At 50.1% G+C, this 22,210-nt stretch overlaps 1 protein-coding gene across 4 annotated transcripts in view; it reads right to left on the bottom strand.

The window, feature by feature from the left end:
- Positions 1–22,210, bottom strand: part of ADCY3 (adenylate cyclase 3) — a 91,321-nt gene that overhangs the window by 33,144 nt on the left and 35,967 nt on the right. For all 4 annotated transcript variants that reach the window (XM_043604397.1, XM_043604395.1, XM_043604398.1 and 1 more), the window contains exon 3: positions 11,606–11,755. In XM_043604397.1, the coding sequence (XP_043460332.1) occupies positions 11,606–11,755 (150 nt within the window). The remainder of the gene's footprint in view (positions 1–11,605; positions 11,756–22,210) is intronic.

Here is a 22,210-nt window from a genome sequence, read left to right as displayed (position 1 = left end):
GACCCCAGCAGGGCCCCAGCTCAGAAGCCACGCCCCCCCATACACAGTGCCGTCTGCAATGCTGTCATCACCACCAGGGCCCGGGTCTACCTGACACAGCAGATGTCCTCCCACTGCCAGGAGCGCGTCAAGGCTTTAGAACAACCTGTGCTCCGCGGGCTCATCACCTGCATTATCTAAAATGCGGATTTGTTCTAAGTGCTGAAATGCTAGAATGAAGAACATCCTGTGAAATCCAAGAAGTGGGGGGTGGGAACCCACAGAAGCACGGATTTCTACGCCACACCATGGGAAATCCGCCTTCTGGCTTTTCCCAAACCAAGATACATTCAAGGCTAAAAACGAAAACGTACAACTATTAGCTATATTCACGAGTGGGCATGTGAGGAAGTTAAGACAGCAAGTGTATTTCTTGGTTGACGTTGGGATGAGGGGGTCCTCTGTGGCTGTCTAGTAGACGACGGGTCTGCCCCACCCGCGTCAGGTGCCGAGGGCACAAGAGCCTGGCCCCAGGCCACCACACAGCAAGAGGCAGAGCTGTGGCGCAGTGGGACCACGTTCCTCCCACCCCACCAGCCTCCTCTCCCCCGGCGGCTCCCCAGGAGACGGGTCCCCAGCCCCAATCTCACTGTTGCCAGGACAACAGTCACGATGGACAACTGAGGACAAGAGGTAGCTGATTTCTCGGTTCTTCTCGCTCGGTCTCTGTATGTCTGTCTCTCTCCCGCCCTGACTTCCCTCTTCCCCACCAGCCTCTCGTGAGAGCAAGGCTCAGGGGTGGGATTAGTCTCTGCCTTTACCCTCACGGCAAAAGGCCTCGAAGGGAACAGTGAAGCAGGCGTGGGCAGAGTGCAAGGAGGGACATCAAGAAGACAAGACACAGCCGAGCTTACGAAATGGCAGCATGCCAGAATCCCAAGCTCGGGTGCTCCCGGGAGAGAGGTTTGTGGCTTTTATGGTAAAGGGGTGGGTCTTCCCTCCAAGACATGCTCAAGGGAGGAAGGTCCTGCACCTAGGGAAAGACTCCACCGTGAAGAAGAAAGGCCATCCCTGGTCACAGTGACCCTGGGCTTTGGGTTTAAGTAAAAGGAAAGGCAGAGCAAAGTGGCCATTCTGCCCTGCGTGTCCCCCCAGGAGCTAAGTGGAAAACCACCCAGCGTCAGCCTACACCACACTCCCTAGGGCGCCCCGGATGAACATGACCTGGCCCTCACTGGGGCCGGTGGGTGGTTTTCTGACCTAGACTCAACCCTGCACGGTCAGCCCTGGGCTCTCCCTCCTCACCTCTGAAGGGTGGGGACAGAGGGCAGCCCTCTCTTCCCTGATAAGCACAGGCTGACCCATCTAACGGAACGTGGTCTGAAGGAAGGGCTGGCTGCCCTCTGTGCCATCCCGTCGTCCCTCCACCCTCCGCCGCTTCCTTGACTTCAACCACGTCCCCCTCCCTGGGAAGGGAACTCAGAGCGTGAGATCCAGGGGAGCTCCTGATTCTGCAGTTTGCACCTGGCAGTAGGTATGTGCCGGGTGGATTTCCCCGATGCCTGTCGTTCCCAGATGGCAGCTGGGGCGCTTAGCAACCTGCAAGGTCCCCAACTAAACTCTGGTGTATGGCCGCAGGGGAATAAAAGAAAACAACCCCCGTTCTTCAGTCCCCTGGGCTTCCTGCTCTACCTTAACGGACCCATGGAGCTGGGTCCTCAAGTCCACTTTGACGGCCATGTGTCACAGGTAAGGGCCATGGACTGCCTACAAAGTGAGACACGAGCACGCCAGGGCCACCCTCCCGGACCTCAGCTCCGCAAGGACCTCAGAGCTGTCCGGCCCCGCCCCTCCCTGCAGAAAGTAGCCTGGAGCCAGGGAGGCTTAAGCAGGAGTGACTGGAACCTGAGACGCCCATGCCTCTTCTCTTCACCACCCGGACATGCCCACCTCGGTGGCAAAGCAGAAGGGGAAGCCTGTGCACCAGGCCCAGGGCTGCTTTGAACCTTCCCTGGGGACGACGGCTGATGTCCACCTGTTGGGAGTTGCCTGCCCTTAGCAGGAGGCTGGGAACTTTCACATGAGAGAGCAACCTCCCCGGTGACAGCAGTAAAGAAAACCGAATCAGAGGATCTGGGGTGGGATCCCCTGGGCCTCACTAACTGAGGAGGGGCTGAGGCCCAGAGAGGAGCCTGCCCGCTGGAGGCCACACAGCCACCAGGGCAGGACTTGCCCTCAGCACACGGTGCTTCCTCCCAAGGCAGTTTAGAGGACAAGATAAAGCCACGCCGACAAAATACAAAGCGGGATGCGGATCGTAAGCCAAATTCTGAAATGGAGCCGCCTCTGCAAAGGAGATGCTGAGAATTTAATTGGGCATTTTTTTTACAAAGGCGTTTAAACACCGTGAGTGGCTACTGTGGCACTGACCTCAAACAGCTCCTCAAACGGGAGCCACGTCCAAGCCAGCTTCTGTTTCATCTCCTTCTAGGACTTTCTGCAGCCCGTTCTAGCATTTTCACCCCGTGATCTCATTTTTATGCTCACCAGCGGCCCTCACAGGAGGACAGTGAGATGGGACCTCGGGTCTCTGCTCCTGGTCTGCCCTCGGCCAACTTGCCCGGGAAGTCAGGTCAGCCCCGTGGGAGGCAGCCACCTGGGTCTCCTCCCACCTCGACATCCCTGGAGCAGGAGCCAGTGTGACAGCAGCAATAGCACTAAAGGGCCTCACCATGTTTGACTCGGCTTCGTGTCCTTACTTCAAGTGATTCCCCAACAACCTGATGAATGGCACCATCTTTAATCTCCCTTTTTCAGAAAACTGAAGATGTCACACCGTGAGAAGGTGGGAAAGCCAGGTCTCACTGTTGCCCAGAAAACGCTGGAGGAAGCGTCGGATGTAAATCCCAGGTCCAAACTCACCGGCAGGACTTGCCTCTGGTGCAAGCTTCAGACTCTCACGGAGAGGAGCATCCAGCACGCGGTGTGTGTGTGCACGGATCTCAGGCTCCTGTCCTTCCGGGCAAGGAAAGGAACCTACTGCTCGGGCTGTCCCGACACTCACCAGGTACCCTTCTCTGCGGTTTTAAAAATCAGGCTTGGGCGTGGGGTTTTCTTTTGAGGCGATGAGTATGTTCTGGGACCAGACAGAGGTGGCGCCTGGACAACCCGGGGAAGGTACTCGACTGCACACTGTGACGTGGTTAACTTTGTAAGAACGTCCCCTCCGCGGAAAGGAAAAAGAGAAAGAAGCAAAGCAAACCCGCAAAGTTCTAAAACCTTTCCTAGCTGAGCACACGACTGATCACGTTTGTATTTTTTAAAATTGTTTTTAAAAGAAGCACCCAAACGATGGGAAGTTTGGGGGTCTTTTCTATACTTCTCTGTTTCTGCACACTTTTATCCACCAACAGCAGCACGACAGTAGTCAGTGCGAGTGGCTACGGGGTCCAGACACGGCGCTGAACACGCTCTTTACATTTAATGTCCACAGCAGCCACAGGACACAGCCGGAAAGGCTCGAATATCTGGTTCTCGGCTGCTACCCCTATATTCTTATAAGAATTCTTGGCTGCTTTCTATGAGAATCCTCTACGAGAAAGAGGCGGTACTTCTATAATCAGAAAAACATGGTTTTAGGACCCTCTCAAAACACAGAAGCACAAAAGACTTGAAAGAATATTGTCTATCAGCGTTTTTTTCTTTATACTTGCATTTAACAGATATCGCACGACATATGTCAAAAAATACACAGAAGCCTCTCCCAAACCCCAGTCTACCTGGCTGTGACTTGAACCAAAAGAGTCAACAGCAGGAAAGGGCTCACAGGCCACCACGACCACCGTGGCGCCCCTCCCCTGCCACTGGGGTTTGTCAACAGGCATTTCTGGAGGAGCTGCGGGTTCCACGTCAAAGAAGCCTTTTCTCGACAAACAAGGAAACGTTAACCATCTAAGTGCGCTCCCATTCACGGTCGGGAGGAGTGCCAATTGTTAGAACCTCTATATGAGATGATTTGGTAATATTTCTCAACATTAAAAATGTGCCAGCGCGCCTGGGTGGTTCAGTTGGTTAAGCATCTGACTCTTGATTTCGGCTCAGGTCATGATCTCACGGTTGGTGAGATGGAGCCCCGCAACGGGGGGGGGGGGGGGGGGGCCCGCCTGGGATTCTCTCTCTCCTTCTTTTTCTGCCCCCGCCTCAAATAAATAAACTTTAAAAAAATAAAATCACTTAAAAAAATAAAATAAAAACGTACGTTCCTGGTTTCTCAAAAAATTAGAACTCTGCGTAGAACTACCATATGACCCAGCAACTCTACCTCAGGGTATATGTCCCCAAGAACTGAGAGCAGAGACTCAAACAGGTACCCGCACAGCCGTGTTCACAGCAGCTGAAAGGTGGAAACAACCCAGTATCCCTCCACAAATGAGCGGATAAACAAATGGGGTATACGCATGCAACGGAGTATTATTCAACCTTGAAAAGGAAGGAAATGCTGACAGGGGCTGCAACACGGATGAGCCCCGAAGACACCACGCAGAGTGCAACAAGCCGGTCCCAGAAGGACAAATAGTGTCCGATTCCACTTTTGTGAGGTGCCTGGAAAAGGTAAATTCATAGACATAGAAAGCAGGATGGCGGTAGCCAGGACCGGGGGGAAAGGAGGTGGGAGAGCTCATGTTTAATGGCCACGGCGTTTCGGTTTGAGATGATGAAAAAGTTCTAGAAGCGAATAGCGGTGACGGTTGCACAACACTGTGGGGGTACTTGGTGCCACTCAACTGTACAATTAGGAGCCCAATTAAAGAAATGTCACGTCTCTATAATGGAATACAATGCAGTCACTAACAAGGATGAGGCAGTGCCACATCAACTTAGAACCCTCTCAAAGACAGCAGGTGAAAGATCAAGTATGGAAGAGGGGATATACTATTTGCGTGGGTGTGAAAAGTCTGTGTCCCAGATCCAGATTTGGAAAGAACTGGAATCCTGCAAGGGCACACGAGACATGACGGTGGCTGTCTGAGGGATGGGGAAGAGGACGGCTGTGTGTGAGAAGCTTACCTCCCACGGTATAACCTTTTTCACACCTTCATGATTTTATACTATGTACATTTCTAGCTACTTAAAAATCAACATAAAGAAGTATAAAATAACATCCAACCTTTGCTTCTTGCTATTTTTTAAAAATGTTTATTTTTGAGAGAGAAAGCCAGTGCAGGCAGGGGAGGGGCAGAGGTGGGGGGTGGGGTGGGGGGGACAGAGGATCTGTGCTGACAACAGTGAGCCCAAAGCAGGGCTCGAACTTATGAACCACGAGATCGTGACCTGAGCCGAAGTTGGACGCCCAACCGACTGAGCCCCCTAGGCACCCCTCTTTCTTGCTATTACAGAGGAGCTTACACCAGACCGACACTTAAGCCACGAACAACTACAGAAGCTGGATAAGACAGCTATCTGAAGCCTATGGGAAACAACCAAGGTGGCTAGGATGGGAGGGGACAAGGTCTCTGAGGGCAGGGAAACACACTTGAGTGAGCCCAACACACTCTGTCACTTTTGCCCTTGAGGTCAGGGTTCAGAGGATGGACGGAGAGCAATGGCTTCAGCTTTCAAGGGGGTGGAGAAGCAAGGATGGGTGAGCAAGCATTCCAAGGCAGAGCAGCGGGGTGAGGTCCTGGAGACAAGAGAGCCTTTCTCTACACAAATCCTGCAAGGCGTCTGCCCACTGCCAAGCGACATGGGGTGACAGACCAAGAACCCAAGTGGAAAGTGAGAGCTGAGAGGCTAACACTGAAGGGTAGTTTGGCTGTCTTATTGTGGCCGGGAGTCCAGGGTCCTTCAAGGGGAGGACCAGCCTTTGAGTTAAGACCCTTGAAGGACTATTTCCTAAGATTAGGCACAACAGGAACCAGCTCTCGGACTAAACCCCGGCCCCAAATCTTCTAGACCCCACATTGGATCAAGGTGAGGTGCAAGAAAAGTCAGTCCTCTCTGGAGAGACACATCCTTCAGAGCTGCTACTATTTTCCATACACGATATTCAGCATTTAATTTATCCAGCATTTTTTATTTTTGAAAAAAATTTTTTTCCAACGTTTATTTATTTTTGGGACAGAGAGAGACAGAGCATGAACGGGGGAGGGGCAGAGAGAGAGGGAGACACAGAATCGGAAACAGGCTCCAGGCTCTGAGCCATCAGCCCAGAGCCCGACGCGGGGCTCGAACTCACGGACCGCGAGATCGTGACCTGGCTGAAGTCGGACGCTTAACCGACTGCGCCACCCAGGCGCCCCGTACCCAGCATTTTTTTAAAAAAGGCCAGGATGCGGGTGGCTCAGTCAGTTAAGCATCCGACTCGTGATTTCGGCTCAGATCGTGATCTCACGGTTTCGTGAATTTGAGCCCCACATGGGGCTCCACGCTGACTGTGTGGAGCCTGCTTGGGATTCTCTCTCTCTTCCTTTCTCTCTGCCCCTCCCCAACCCATGCTCTTTCTCAAACTTAAAAAAAAATTTTTTTAATTAAAAAAAAAAAAGTTAAAGGCCATGATGCCATGAGATGAGACCAAAAATCAACAGGGAAAAGCAGACCCGTCAGTATTTCAGATATTGCCGTTGTCCAAGAGTTTAAAATTTTTACTATGTTCCAAAGAATAGATGACAAAATGGAGAAGTTCACCCGAGAAGTGGAATGTGTCTTTTACTTAAATCAAATGGAAATTCTAGAGACGAAAAAAATGCAATATTGAAATTAAGGATGCAACAGAGGAGCTCAAGCACTGAGCAAAGGATTAGTAACCTGGAAGTCACATCAGTATAAATATTCAGTCTGAAGCGAAGGAAAAAAAAGGAAGATTCAGAAAAAAACACAGAGATTTCTGGAACATGGTAATGTCTAACAAGGACATCTAGAGTCCTGGAAGGAAAGGAAAGAATGGGGCAAAGAGATACTGAACATCTCAAAACTGATGAAAGACATCAAGCCATCAATTCAAGAAGCTCCTCAAATACCACGTGGGGTAACTGCAAAGAAAACCGCCAGGCGCGTCACCATGAAACTGCTGGACGCCAGAGACAGACTGTAAGAGCAACCGGAGGAAAAAAATACAAAAACTACGTATTACTTTAAAAGGAGCAAGAGTGTCAGGCAGCCAGCCGGCATTTCAACAAAAATAGCAGAAGCCACAGGATAATGGAATGACGCCTTCAAAGGGCTCTGAGTCCAGCGCTGTCGACCTAGAATTCTACCTCTGACAGCAAGTGACTTCCAAAACCGAAAGCAAACTGAACACATTTCCAGGCAATTAGAAATACAGAGACTTCCCTAACAGACCTTCGTGAAGAGTGACACTAAGGGGAATTCTTCAAGAGGATGGAAGAGCTGGACTGACAGGGCAGAGCCTGCTTGGGATTCTCTCTGTCTCTCTGCCCCCCCCCCCCATCTCTCTCTCTCTCAAAATAAGTAAATAAACTTTAGAAAAAGGGGGGGGGGGCGCCTGGGTGGCTCAGCTGGTTTAGTATCTGACTTCAGCCTCAGGTCATGATCTCGCAGTTCAAGAGTTCGAGCCCCGCATCAGGCTCTGCGCTGACAGCTCAGAGCCTGGAACTTGCTTCAGATTCTGTGTCTCCCTCTCTCTGTGCCTCCCCTGCTCATGCTCTGTCTCTCTCAAAAATAAATAAACATTAAAAAAAGTAATAAAAATAAATAAAAAATGGATAAATAAAAAACTTGCAATAGCCAGAAAGTCTGGAGGAAGGGGAATTAAATGTTGGGAGGCCCTTGCACTGTGCCCAAAAAGGTAAAAATTCTAATTTGGGGTAGATGCAAATGCATCATGATGGACATGTATCAGCATTACTTCATTGTTGGAAGATATTTTGATGCATTTTTGTAAAAATCCATGTTGTCTTTAAGTACATCAAAATCAATCAAAAATGAGAGGTCAAAAATCAAGTTCCGACGGATTTCAAAGGACTGAGATTACACAGAATATGTTCTCTGACTGCAGCAAAGTAAACTGGAATCAATAATAAAAAGAGGGCCTTAAAAATTCCCTGTATGCTTGCAAACTAATTGATGTACCCTCAAACAGCCTGGGGATCAAAGATATCTCAGTGGAAATTAGAAAGTATTTTGAACTAAATGACAACAGAAATAGGACATATCAAAATCTGTAGAAGGAAGCAAAAGCACATAACGCGGGACATCCGAGCACCAGGAGCGTGTTTTAGAAAAGAAAAAGGCTAAAATCAGTTAAATTCCATCTCAAGAAGGTAAAAAAGGACATGATGTCAACCTCAAAGAAAGTAGAAGAGAATCAAAGTCAAAAACATAATGCATTACGGAAGTGCACAAAGAAAGCAACAAAAAGGTGGTTCACTGAAAAGGCTCAAACATTAATAAACCTCAGCAAGACAGATTAAGGACAAATAAAAAAAAGAGAAGGCCCAAACTAGCAATATCAGTAATGAAAAGGGAATATCGCTATAAAGCCCACGGAAAGACAAAATCCCACGTCAGAAATGGGACATATTCATATGAAGTTGGTTAAGTTCCTGAAAAAACAAAAACATGTTATAACTTATACAAAAAACCTCGTACCTTTGAGGGAGACTGAATCTCATAAAGAAAATTCCTGAGCCACAAGGCTTCGCTAGTGAGTCATTTTTTTTTATTTGAGAGAGCACGCCAGAGCAAGAGAGTGTGCACGAGAGCTGGGGAGGGGGCAGAGGGAGAAGGAGAGGGAGGGAGGGAGAGAAAGGGAGGGAGGGAGGGGGAGGGGGAGGGAGAGAGAGAGAGAGAGAGAGAGAGAGAGAGAGAGACAGAATCCCAAGCAGGCTCTGTGCCGTTAGCATGTTAGCATGGAGCCTGATGCGGGGCTTGATGTGGGGCTCGATCCCACGACCCTGGGATCATGACCTGAGCAGAAATCAAGAGCTAAATGCTCAACCGAGCCACCCCGGTGCCCCGAGAGGCCTTCTACTCCTGCAAAGAACCCATATCTTCTTCAAACTCTCCCAGGTTAGAAAGAGGAAACACTTCTTTCCTAAACCCAGCACAACCATGACGTCCAAACCTGCCAAGGACACAGAAAGGAAGTAAAATTGCAAGCAGATCTCATGCACACGGTCACAAGAGTCCTAAGGAAAACATGGGCAAACTGCAACACCCAGTTTTGGGGCGGGGGTGTGTGTGCAGAATTCCGCCCCTCCTGATGGTAACAGTGCTTTTCTCATTCCCAAAGGGACAGACGCAGATTATCTGATTTTCACCAAAGGTTTTATTCTCACGTACACTTTACACATAGGGAAACTGAGGCCCAAAGAGGTGAAGGAGCTGGCCCAAGGTCACACTCAGGCTAGAGCTGGGCAAGACCAAGTCATTCCACTCGATAGATACTTACAGGCACCTGCTGTGTCCCAGTTAAGCCTGGGGGTGTGCATCTGTGCCTCTCCACCCTGTGCACCTCCCTTCGGCCTCCCTGGACCCCTCTCTCCTGGAGCCAGTGTCTGCTCTACTACTGCTCACAACACAGCAGAGGAGCAGTGTGGCCCGGAGAGGCTGCCAGCGCCCCCTGGCTGCTACGTGGCGCTCCCGGAGCAGGTAGGAATGGCCCTCTTTGTCAGGCTCCCTACCCTGCCCCTGCCCAGCGGGGCCATTAGAAAATGCCCATGTACTCCACGGCCTGGGCACTGCAGCCTGACCGTCCCCATTTCCAAGCTCTACAGGTTACACAGCACTTCTGCTTGTATTTCTGCCTTCAGGGAAACCTAAAGACAAGCATCAATACTCCTGCTCTGGAGTCTCAACACCCCCACTTTGCAGATGAGGAAAGCAAGGCTCTAAGAGGGGGATAACTTGTCCATATTATCTATGCAGAGAATATCAGATCCAGGTGAGACACAGGACCTTCCTCTACTGCACCGGGACACCCCCCACCAAGCACTGTTTGATGTGACTGAGGATGTCCTGGATTATACCAACTATATGTCCTGAGACAGACAAGACTGACGGGTGTGCTGAAGGCTGCACAAATACTCTAGAAAAAGAACTCCTGACCTAGATAAGCGATGACACAAGCTTTTTTTTTTTTTTTTTTTTTTTTTTTTTTTTTTTAATGTAGAGAATCCAGAGGGATGCCTCCACGGTATGAGAGAGGAGATACAGAAAGAACCCAGCCAGCATGTAAAACAGAAACTGAAGAACGCCTTTCAAGACACTCTAAAGCCAGTAAAGGACGGGATTCTTTACATACATTCAAGCAGAAGCAGCTCGTGGGAAACCACAGGCTACAGGGGTGGGGACAAGGAGGCAAATCAATGACCTGCTAAGCTTGGCCCCTTGTGGCAACAGAGGCTGGGGAGATTCCTCTTCTGAAACCTGCCTTCTGAAGGAGTGGAGTCTGAGGCCCAGCTCAGAAGCTTCTAGATCTCCTTGGTAAACAGAGAGAACACATCCCCAGGAGAGAGGAAGTGAGGACTCATCAGCAAATGACTCAGTGTGTGCCTTCGAAGAGCATCATCTAGAAAAGGGGAGGTCCGCCAAGGAGGCCCCCAGGCAAAGGCTCCAGAGAGGCCCCCGGAACTCTGGCCCTGTCCACCTGAGTGGAAAACAGCCGTTTCAGTGAATCCAGAGCCAAGAGCACCACCTGAACACAAAATGACATGGTTCCCAGAAAAGGGAATCCTCTATTTTCAAACTATTGAGTTTGTTTGTTAGCAGGAAATAAACCTATGGATAACAGGAAGTTGGCGGATGTAATTTCTGCAGACCTTCAAAAGGCATCGGAGATGAATCCAGACCAGAAACTATTTAAAAGACTGAATCACACGAGAACTGGGTGGTTCTGTGGTGGATCAGGCTGGAGTAAAGCCAGTAAACAAAGAGCGGGGGCAGCAGGCACTTCTCTCAATGGAAGAATGTAAACAGTGGGGTCCCCAGGGTTTGGACTGGTTTTACTTCTTCATCGAGGACTCAGAAGGAGAAGGAAGTGGGAGACGCACAGAGCGTGAAGGAAACTTAGCGCCCTGGGTGGAGGCGAGCAGGTTGATGGGCCTCACCCAGAAGGCCCCCCTGCTATGGGCTGGGCCCACCCCGCTGCAGAGAACACAGCTCGGAGTGCACAGCAGGGACACATGGCGAATCAGCCGTAGAACCGGAAAGGGTGGCAGAGGAGGACTGACCTGAAGTGACGCCCATGGGGGGAAAGCACTTAGAATAAACCCAGAGAACTTTTTCACCTGAGAGAGAGGAACACAAGGAGTCGTTGGTGACTGCTTGGGCCAATGTAGTTCTTTAAAAAGTTTTAAATTCTAGGGGGGAACAAAACAGGAGGAGGGGAGGAGTAGGTCAAGCACAGAGGAGGAGAGAGGACAGGGCTTCCAGCAAGGCAAGCTCTCCGAAGTCAGAAGGAGCCCTGTGACGGTCAGAGGCCCGGGAGGCAGCCAACACCTGGCCCTGGCAGGTGATCCCCGAGCCCCGGGGAGCCCTGGGGGCGGGGGAGAGGGGGCGCTGCACTGTCCCAGGCCCACCCCCTCCCAATCGGCCCCTCTCTGGCCCTGGTCGCTGGCCCCGGGCTCCAGGCCTGCACGGCCGCATGGCGACCCCGCGAGGACCTCACCTGCTGCTGGCTCTGCTCCTCGAGGTTCATTTTCACCTCCAGCGACTGGCGGGCCTCCAGGAAGGCCTTGCGGTGCTTGCGGTCCGCCATGTAGTAGGACATGACGCCCACCATGATGGCGCACAGGTAGAGGCAGACGTTGGCCAGGATCTGTGCCCCGAGGAGAGAAAAGGACAATGGTGAAGGCACATGCTCAGGAGAGAGGATGGAGAAGGCGGGGTGGGTGGTAACGAAAATCAAACCCCTAGTTGCCCAGTGTCCAGGGAGGGCCCCGGCGAGCCTCTGACCCTGATGGGACGTTTAGGGCCCTGGAACAGACCCTGCCCCGCTTACCATAGGCAGGTGAGGTCCCGGCCTGGAAGGCTGGTTATGGGGCTGTTTGCCTCTCCTGCTCACAGCGCAGCTAAATTGGCCGATCCCGTGCACCTGTGTGGCCTGACGGTCCCTCTGCTCCCCAATTCATTCATTCTCTCATTTGTTCAACCACCACTTACTGAGGACTCACTTATTAGGCGCCCTTAGGTGCTGTGCTGATTAGCTGGGAGGAGAGTGTACAAAACCCCGATCTACTAGCTGGGGGTGTATAATCCTAAAAGCTGCAGGTTGCACTGAAGGTCACAGATGTGAAGCCGTGTTGGGCCAACTCCCAGCCCTCACTACCTTCCACGTGACGCTGCAGGTATACAGGTGTCTGGCATTCACGGGCATCCTCCCAGCCAACCCCACCTGCCAGCAGATGAGGGGTGGCCGGTACCAGTACTGAGGTCCCATGAGGAAGTTACGGGAAGGGGACAGGGCAGCTGTGCGACGGATGTCTGTCCTGCAAGCTCGGTACATCGGTACAAAGGCCTTCTTGGGCACTGAGTCTGTTCCTCCATCCTTGGCACCCTCCTGGCTCCCCTAGGTGTCTGTGGTCCCCAGCCCGTTTCCACAGGCTGCTGGGATTGCAGACTCAACCGCCTCCTGCTGCAGGTAACCTTGGATATGGACCTGAACGTTCAAACCACATCTCATTTCCTGGTGCTCATTTCCTGGGCCCCAGTCTCTGACCCTGACTGGGCCCCATCTGGGGCTGCACCAGGTTCTAGCTCCTCCTGCTTCTCCAAAGCCACCTGCCAGGAGCCAGCTCCAACAAGGTCTGGCCCTGCCCATGCCCTGAGGCTCACACCCTCCCCACCTGGGTTCCCTGAGGTCCCCCCTGAGGAAGGCAGACCCCTCCTCTGAAGGGCGTGGTTTCTCAGGCAGAAGTCTAGCTGAGATGCGGGTAGGGAGGCAGAAGTTCTTCATTTCTGGCCCCAGGGGGAGAAAGTGTTCTCTTAGTGAAGGATAATGCATTCTGGGTAGGTGAAAAATGCAGGGAAGTCAATTTTAGATTTTTAAAGAAGATGGCTTAATAGACGACGAGAGGTTAATTCTGACATTAATTTTCTGGATAATCTTGGTTATGCCATATTCCCCTCTGTTTTTGTGTTTTATCAGGGCTGATCGTGCTAACCCTGAGGACCCACCACCCCCGGCAGAAAGTTCCTGCAGGCCTGGGCACTCATCACAGGCCCACTGAATAATGAGTTAGTACATGTGATGTGTCTTGAGACTGGTCATAAAGTCACCAGACGCAGACCTCACAAGCTCCTTAAACTGCTGGTTCCAGCAACTAACAACTCATTGTGTTCTTGGGGCTGGGCAGCCCCATCACTATACCATTCATGGGGCAAGTGGGCAATTTCAAAAATCCTAAGGGATATCTCTTGAACTTTTGCTTGGACATGATAGGCCATTCCCACCTGAGCACTATCAATATGGCCTCAGGACACTTATTAAATACCTGATAACCCAAAGAGCTGCCAATTTACATTAAGTGAGTCAAAGCAAATCACAAAGATCACGCTGCGTCTCCAAGCCAGTCTGGCCTGAGGTCCAAGAATGTCTACCAGCCCAAAGGTCACCTTCCTCTGGGGCTGTATAGCCTTAGAATCTACCCAGTCCCAAATTCATGGCACAGGAAGCTAGTCAACAAGGTCAGGCTGTACCTCAGGCATCTCACGGAGTGGGAGCGCTTTGCCAAAACCCACACAGGGTCCGGATACAGCAGTCACCAGGGCCAAGGGTCTCTAGGTCCTAGAGGTCAAGGGAGTAGCTGCACGCAGACGAGCCACAAGTCTGGGCCCCATACCTACCGGTGTCAACAACTCTGAACCAGAGGCTCCAGACCCATCTCTGGCCCTGGCCACCACCTGGGCTGTCACACTGAGCCATGGACAGAGCTCCACGCCTAGGGGTCCCTTGCCCCCCAACAGGTCCTGCTGTCCACCTCACGGGGTGGATAGAGCAGACTCCATAAAGTTTAAGCACTGAGCCGGTGTCAGTAATAACTGTTTTACTCCCCATCGGGGTCCCTCCTTAAGTAAACCACCTGCTCTGTAGACAGAGAGCAACTGTAACAGGAAAGCTTTAAACCAACTCCCACCAAAGGTTATTATCCAAAGAGTATAACAGGGGTGCCTGGGTGGCTCAGTCGGTTAAGCGTCTGACTCTCGATTTTGGCTTAGGTCACGATCTCTTGGTTGGGGAGTTTGAGCCCTGCGTTGGACTCTGTGCTGACAGTGTGGAGCCTGCTTTGGATTCTCTCTGTCCCTCCCCTGCTCCCTCGCTCCCTCTCAAAACAAACAAACAAACAAACAAACAAACAAACAAAGAGTATAACAGGATTCAGGTTTGGTTCACAATGGAAACCATCTCTACGGGACAGCACTCCCTTCAGCCTATTTTAAAATAAGACCCACGTTTGCATTCCTCTTGGCAGGTGCCGAAAACAAACTTAGGAGGAGCCCTGGACTGTTGCCCTGCCCCTCGCTGGATGGGGAACCTGCTAGGTCAAGAAACTTCCCTGAGCCCCCACCTCACCACCCATGAGCTGAGGGGCGGCCTACCTCATCTCGGAAGTCCCTGCAGTCCTGACCCCGGCTGGCCCTCATCAGACCTCACTTCTGAGGGCAAAGGTGGGCCTGGAAATGACCTGCTCGGAAAGGCTGGAGGGAAGGCAAGGCGGGTCGGTTCCCAGGGTGGCCAGAGGGTCATACCGCTTCCTGTCCCCTGCCCACCCCTTCTCGACCTGCACTCTCAGCTCATCTGAGGGGATGTGGAGGCAAATGGCCATGTCCAGGCCACACGCCGGAGAGTCCTGTGGGTCCCGCAGGTCCCCCCCCGTGCCAGGGAATTCTCTCCCTGCATCGCAGTGAGCTTATTCCTTCCTAGAGGATTCTCCCAGGAGCCCCAGGCTGTGCTTCTCGGCGCTCCCCCAATTCTCTAAACTTACCTCAACGAAAGGGTCCTCAGGGTTGCTGTGGATCCCGTGCTCCCCAGAGCCACCTGAGGTAGTGCAACCATGTCATAACTTGCCCCTCATCCCGACCCCTTCAGAGGGGTCCAGTATGGTCTTCCCCTTCTGGGGAGCAGATGAGCAGGCCAGAAGCCATCACAAACCTGACCTCCCAGCCTCATGGTCTCCCCGGGACGCAGCCCTCTAATATCCCAGCTGCCGCACCCCAACCCTCTCCCACGCCACCTCAGCCCAAGAACAGAGGAATGAGGCTCGGTCACTTTGCTGGGCGGGGTACAGGCCAGGACAGTAGTGGGGATGGTCCCGGAAATATCCAGGAGATGACGCTGTGCAAAGATGCAGACAGAGGTCGGGTGGGTGGGGATCACATCTGATCAGGGAGGTGACGCACGGCTTCAGGAAGACGCGGGCTCTACAGAGATGGGGTCTCAGAAACAAAGACTGCCTCGGATACCACACTCAGCGACCAAGCGTGGCAGGAAGGCTTCTCCTCTCATCATTGTCAATGATTGCCTGAGGGAGCTCAGCGCCAGGGGTTTGCAGACATGACACCTGACCCTGTGGACAGACAGGGAGGTTCCCAGCTCAGGCAGTTCCGAAGGCCAAGCAGGAGCCCTGATGCGGCCTCCTGGCTCTTCGGGGTGGCCCAGGAGGGGGTGGGGGCAGCTTGTCACACTGGACTCAACACACATTTCCGTCTCGGGGGGGATTCCCCCGCACAAGCCTGAGAAGCTCTGCTCTGGGGTGCCACGGAGGTCACCTCTTCTTACCCCAGGGAACCCCTTTCCCCAGTGAAAGAGACTGGGCAGCAATCTCATTGCAAAAGAACTGTTATTTTTTCTTAAACACAAGATTTTAAAACTAACGAGGAGAATGAACGAATCTCCCAAGTGGGTAAACATTCAGACTCAACAGCTTCATCTAACCCAGGACAGCCGGATGAAATGTTTGTAATACCCCAGCTCAGAAATGCAGCCGTGAGAAAATTCCTTTACGAAGTCCTTCCTCTTGGAATTTGATGAATCACAATATCCTGCACATTTCTGCCAGTCCACAGGGACATGGGGCTGCTCTAAGCAGGGCTTTAAAAGAGAAGTCATCCCCTTGGAGGCAGGCTGGTGCCTCAACTGCCCAGGCCGACCCCTCCCCATAGGCTCATTCCAGCCTGGAGATTCCAGAATACTCCAGAACTGGGGAGAAGAAACCCAGGGAGAGAAGGCTGCTCTGGGAGCCAACATCCTTGTGAGCTGCCCTTGGAGACCTCATGATGCTCTGCTGTCAGGGGAAGACCATACTGGAGCCTCTGTTCATTAAAACTAACTTAGGGGCGCCTGGGTGGCGCAGTCGGTTAAGCGTCCGACTTCAGCCAGGTCACGATCTTGCGGTCCGTGAGTTCGAGCCCCGCGTCAGGCTCTGGGCTGATGGCTCAGAGCCTGGAGCCTGTTTCCGATTCTGTGTCTCCCTCTCTCTCTGCCCCTCCCCCGTTCATGCTCTGTCTCTCTCTGTCCCAAAAATAAATAAAAAACGTTGAAAAAAAATTAAAAAAAAAAAAAACTAACTTAGATGTTTTGGGGAAAAAAAAAAAAATTCCACGGAGCCGCAAAGCAGGAAGGAACAGGGCAGAAGTTATCTCTGCAGGCAACCAACCTCCCCAGCCCAAGGAAGACAGGCCAGAGCCTGGGGTGGCCGCCACTCAGTGCCTGTGGGCCCCACTCTGGAGCCGTGCTCCCTGCAGACTGGAGGGGACCTTCCTCATCAGTCAGGTCCCTGCTGACATGTCCCCTCCTCGCAGAGACCTGCCCTGACCTCCCCACCCCACCCCCCCACACTCTCTCTGTTTTCCTGTTTAAGACCCTGCAGAGAAGTATCTGCACTTTTTATTCGTCCTTTTATTTGTCCATTTACTCTGTTTACTTCACTAGAAAGCAAGCTCCAAGGGGACGGGGCTTTGGTTCTGTTTCCCTGCGGATTCCCCAGTGCCTAGGACCGGGTCTGGCACATGGGAAGCCGCCAATGCCTACTGGATGAACGAGTGGCAGAAAGAGGCTGGGCCGTGCAGTCACGCAGACCTCGCCTACCACCAGCAGGCTGTGTGGCCTGGAGCAAGTCACTTTCCCTTTCTGAGATGTGACTTCTTCATCCTCGCAGGAACCCCGAAGGCTGGGCCAGTAAGACCAAAAGAGAGGTTATATGCGACACCACCCGGGACAGGGCTTGGCACAAAATATGTTCTTAGTGACTTTCTATTCCTCCGGAGGGGAGAAGGGAAATTCGTGCCTAACAATAAGACTAACGGAGTTTCATCACACCTCCATATTCACAATCCTACCGGCCACAACAAGCAAAGTTCTTATGCTCATTTTGCGGAAGAGACTTGAAGCCCACAGAAATGAGGCTGTGAGCCTGTGGTCTCCTGGCAGTGCTGACGCTGGAGCTCAGATCTCCTTACTCTTTTTTCCCTGCTACAAGCAGAGTTTGAGTTTTAAGGCATTAATTAAACATCTGCTCTGACCCAGGGGACTGCGTATCAGAAGCCAGCCTGGCCTCGGGGTGGGTCCACCGCGGCTCTCGTGCCCAGCTAGCAAGACGCCAGCCAAGCATGATGCCAGGGCTTTCCCTACGTCACTCAGCCGAGTTGTGACGAGGGTCAGTGGAGGCGGAAGTCCCAGGCACTGGGGGCCCGTGGGGAGCACAGAACCCAGGAAGGACCTGTGGCATCTATACAGGTGGGGAGGTCTGCAGACAGCGGAGGGGGTAGATGCTCTTGTGCTGGCCCACAGCAAACTCCAGCATCGCTGTGCCAGGAGACGTCTGGGGTCTCCAAGTAATATAACCCTACCCAGCACAATTCAAGGTTTGAGCCTTGGGGTACCGCTGGAGGGTCCTTCCAAGCTTGTCCGGTTTCTATCACGTGCCTCAAAACAAAAGGACCTCTAGAAACTTCCAATTTGTTTCATAGCTTGGGCGAGTCTCTGCTAACAGATACGCAATGTCCACCTTCTTCCAAAACAAAGACGACTTCCAGAATAGGCATCTAGCCAATGTGACATGTTACACGAGGCCCCTCATGATCTGCCAGGTTGCCAGGACAGCTTCTCAGGTTGTGCACTGCACAATCCCCGGGGCACCACCCTGCAGACTCTGATGTGATGGCTCCCCTACAGGTATGGAACATGGCAGTCCTGACAAGTGGGGTCCGGCGTCACTCGTTTCTTCTGCCTGGCCGCCACCCACCAAGCTCCCCTCACCCCAGCCACACCGGACCTATCACCAGCCCTCTAATAAGATGTGCTATTTCAGGGCTCTATGGTTCTAACCCGAACATCCTGCCTCTCCTCCTTTGCCTGCGGAGGGCCACACGTGGTGATGATCCTCAGACTGAACCCGGGTCGAAAACCCAATACATAAATGGCTTTAGTCTTTCCCAGAAAATGTTAGTTATTGTTACTACTTCAAGACCCAGCTCCAACACCACCCGCCAATCCCCAAACAGAATTAATCATTCATTCATTCATTCATTCATTCATTCATTCAAAGACTTAGTGAATGTCCACCCTGTGGAAGTAGGTATTTGGCAGGTAGCAATGAATATGGCAGAAAAAGTTCCTGCTGTCAGGAGCTGATGTTTTGCTAACAGTAGATAAAAAAGAAGCATGATTCGATAATAAAAGTATCAGAGCCCAGCAGAGAATAAAAATGATAAAGTAACAGGTAGCTGCTTTAGACTAGAAGGTGAAGGAGATTGTTGGCCCCAATTCGTCACTCCCCCGTACAAGTATCACAGAGCCACACACTTGTCATAGCCTCACGGAGAAGGTTCCCTCCCGCTGACTCTGACCACGGGATCTGCTCTGGTCAAATGGATGTCAGCACATAGGACACGAGCAAATGTTTGTAATTCGCCTGCACTTCCCTCTGGGCTTCCACCGTTGCCACGAGAACAATATGCACCAAGAACCTCACTGGTACAGCGCATGAGGGACCTGTGGAGCCAAGCAAAACTCAAGCTCCAGCCTGGAGCAAAGCCCAGCTGAACCCAGCCCAGGTCAGGCCCCAGCCTAGCCATGGATGTACGAGTGAGAAACGTGTGCTTGCGAGCCACTGACTTTCGGGTTGTTACACTGCATTAAGTGACAAGAGCCGGTTAATGCAGGTCAGTTGGACAGGTGTTCCCGAAGTGGTGGCATCTGTCTTTAATTTACACCCAAGTTAGTTGGCATATAGTGCAATAATGATTTCAGGAGTAGATTCCAGTGATTCATCCCCTATGTATAACACCCAGTTCTCATCCCAACAAGTGTCCTCCTTAATGCCCCTTCCCCATTTAGCGCATCTTCCCACCCACAGCCCCTCCGGCAACCCTCAGTTTGTTCTCTGTGTTTAAGAGTCTCTTCTGTTTTGTCCCCCTCCCTGTTTTTATATTTGTTTTGCTTCCCTTCCCTTATGTTCATCTGTTTTTTATCTTAAATTCCACATATGAGGGAAGTCATATATTTGTCTTTCTCTAATTTTGCTTAGCATAATACCCTCTAGTTCCATCCACATTGTTGCAAATGGCAAGATTTCATTTTTTGATTGCCAAGTAATACTCCATTACACACACACACACACACACACACACACACACATACATTTTCTTTATCCATTCATATGTCAGTGGACATTTGGACTCTTTCCACACTTTGCCTATTGTTGATATCGCTGCTATAAACATTGGGGTGCACATGCCCCTTTGAAACAGCATACCTGCATCCCTTGGATAAATACCTGGTGGTGCAACTGCTGGGTCATAGGGTAGTTCTATTTTTAACTTTTTGAGGAACCTCCATACTGTTTTCCAGAGTATTGCACAAGTTTGCATTCCCACCAGCAGTGCAAAAGAGACCCTCTTTCTCCACATCCTCGCCAACATCTGTTGTTTCCTGAGTTGTTAATTTTAGACATTCTGACTGGTGTGAGGTGGTATCTCACTGTGGTTTTGATTTGATTTTCCCTAATGATGAGTGACGTTGAGCATTTTTTCATGTCGGTTAGCCATCTAGATGTCTTCTTTGGAAAAGTGTCTATTCATGTCTTTTACCCATTTTTTCCACTGGATTATTTGTTTTTTGGGTGTTGAGTTTGATAAGTTCTTTATGGATTTTGGATATTAACACTTTATCTGATATGTCATTTGCAAATACCTCCTCCCACTCCATTGGTTGCCTTTTAGTTTTGCTGATTTTTTTCCTTTGCTGTGCAGAAGCTTTTTATTTTGATGAGGTCCCAATAGTTCATTTTTGCTTTTGTTTCCCTTGCCGCTGGAGATGTGTTGAGTAAGAAGTTGCTGTGGTCAAGATCAAAGAGGTTTTTGCCTGCTTTCTCCTCTAGGATTTTGATGGCTTCCTGTGTCACATTTAGATCTTTCACGCATTTTGAGCTTATTTTTGTGTATGGTATAATAAAGTGATCCAGGTTCATTTTTCTGCATATCACTGTCCAGTTTTCCAAACACCTTTTGCTGAAGCGACTGTCTGTATTCCATTAGATGTTCTTTCCTGCTTTGTCAAAGATTAGTTGGCCATATGTCTGTGGGTCCATTTCTGGGTTCTCTATTCTGTTCCATTGATCTGAGTGTCTGTTTTTGTGCCAGTACCATACTGTCTTGATGATTACAGCTTTGTAACACATCTTAAGGTCCAGGATTGTGATGCCTCCAGCCTTGGTTTTCTTTTTCAGGATTGCTTTGGCTATTCGGGGTCTTTTCTGGTCCCATACAAATTTTAGGATTGTTTGGTCTAGTTCTGTGAAGAATGCTGGTGTTATTTTGATAGGGATTTCATTGAATATCTAGATTGCTTTGGGTAGTATCAACATTTTAACAATATTTTTCTTCCAATCCATGAGCATGGAATATTTTTCCATTTTTTTGTGTCTTCTTCAATTTCTTTCATAAGCTTACTATAGTTTTCAGTGTATAGATTTTTCACTTCTTTGGTTAGGTTTATTCCTAGGTATTTTATGGGTTTTGGTGCAACTGTAAATAGGATTGACTCCTTGATTTCTCTGTTGCTTCACTACTGGTGTATAGAAATGGAACTGATTTGTGCACATAGACTTTATACCCTGTGACTTTGCTGAATTCATGGATCAGTTCTAGTAGTTTTTTGGTGGAATCTTTTGGGTTTTCCATATAGAGTATCATGTCATCTGTGAAGAGTGAAAGTTTGACTTCCTCCTTGCCAATTTGGATGCCTTTTATTCCTTTGTGTTGTCTGATTGCTGAGGCTAGGACTTCCAACGCTATGTTAAATAACAATGGCAAGCGTAGACATCCCTGTCATGTTCCTAACCTTAGGGGGAAAGCTCTCAGTTTTTCCCCATTGAGGATGATATTAGCAGTGGCTCTTTCCTATATGACTTTTATGATTGAGGTATGATCGTTTTATCCCTTTCTTGAGGGTTTTTATCAAGAAAGGATGCTGTATTTTGTCAAAAGCTTTCTCTGCATCTATTGAGAGGATCATGTGGTTCTTGTCCTTTCTTTTATTGATGTATCACACTGATTGTTTTGCAGATATTGAACCAGCCCTGCTTCCTAGGTATAAATCCCACTTGGTCGTGGTGAATAATTCTTTTAATGTATTGTTGGATCTGGTTGGCTGGTATCTTGTTGAGGATTTTTGCATCCATGCTCATCAGGGAAATTGGTCTGTACTTCTCCTTTTTAGTGGGGTCTTTGTCTGGTTTTGGAATCAAGGTAATGCTGGCTTCATAGAATGAGTTTGGAAGGTTTTCTTCCATTTCTATTTTTTGGAACAGCTTCAAAAGAATAGGCGTTAACACTTCTTTAAATATTTGGTAGAATTCCCCTGGAAAGCCATCCAGCCCTGGACTCCTGTTTTTGGGGAGATTTCTGATTACTAATTCGATTTCTTTATTGGTTATGGGTCTGTTCAAATTTTCTATTTCCTCTCATTTCAGTTTTGGTAGTTTATATATTTATAGGAATTTGTCCATTTCTTCCAGATTGCACAATTTATTGGTGTATAATTGCTCATCATATTCTATTATTGTTTGTATTTCTGCAGTGTTGGTTATGATCTCTCCTCTTTCATTCTTGATTTTATTTATTTGGGTCCTTTTTTTCTTTTTGATCAAACGGGCTAGGGGTTTATCAAGTTTGTTAGTTCTTTCAAAGAACCAGCTCCTGGTTTCATTGATCTGTTCTACTGCTTTATTTATTTCAATGGCATTGATTTCTGCTTTAATCTTTATTATTTCCC

The sequence above is a fragment of the Prionailurus bengalensis genome, chromosome A3, assembly GCF_016509475.1.
Source record: "Prionailurus bengalensis isolate Pbe53 chromosome A3, Fcat_Pben_1.1_paternal_pri, whole genome shotgun sequence".
NCBI classification, from domain to species: domain Eukaryota; kingdom Metazoa; phylum Chordata; class Mammalia; order Carnivora; family Felidae; genus Prionailurus; species Prionailurus bengalensis.
This window is presented reverse-complemented; position numbering and strand designations above follow the sequence as displayed.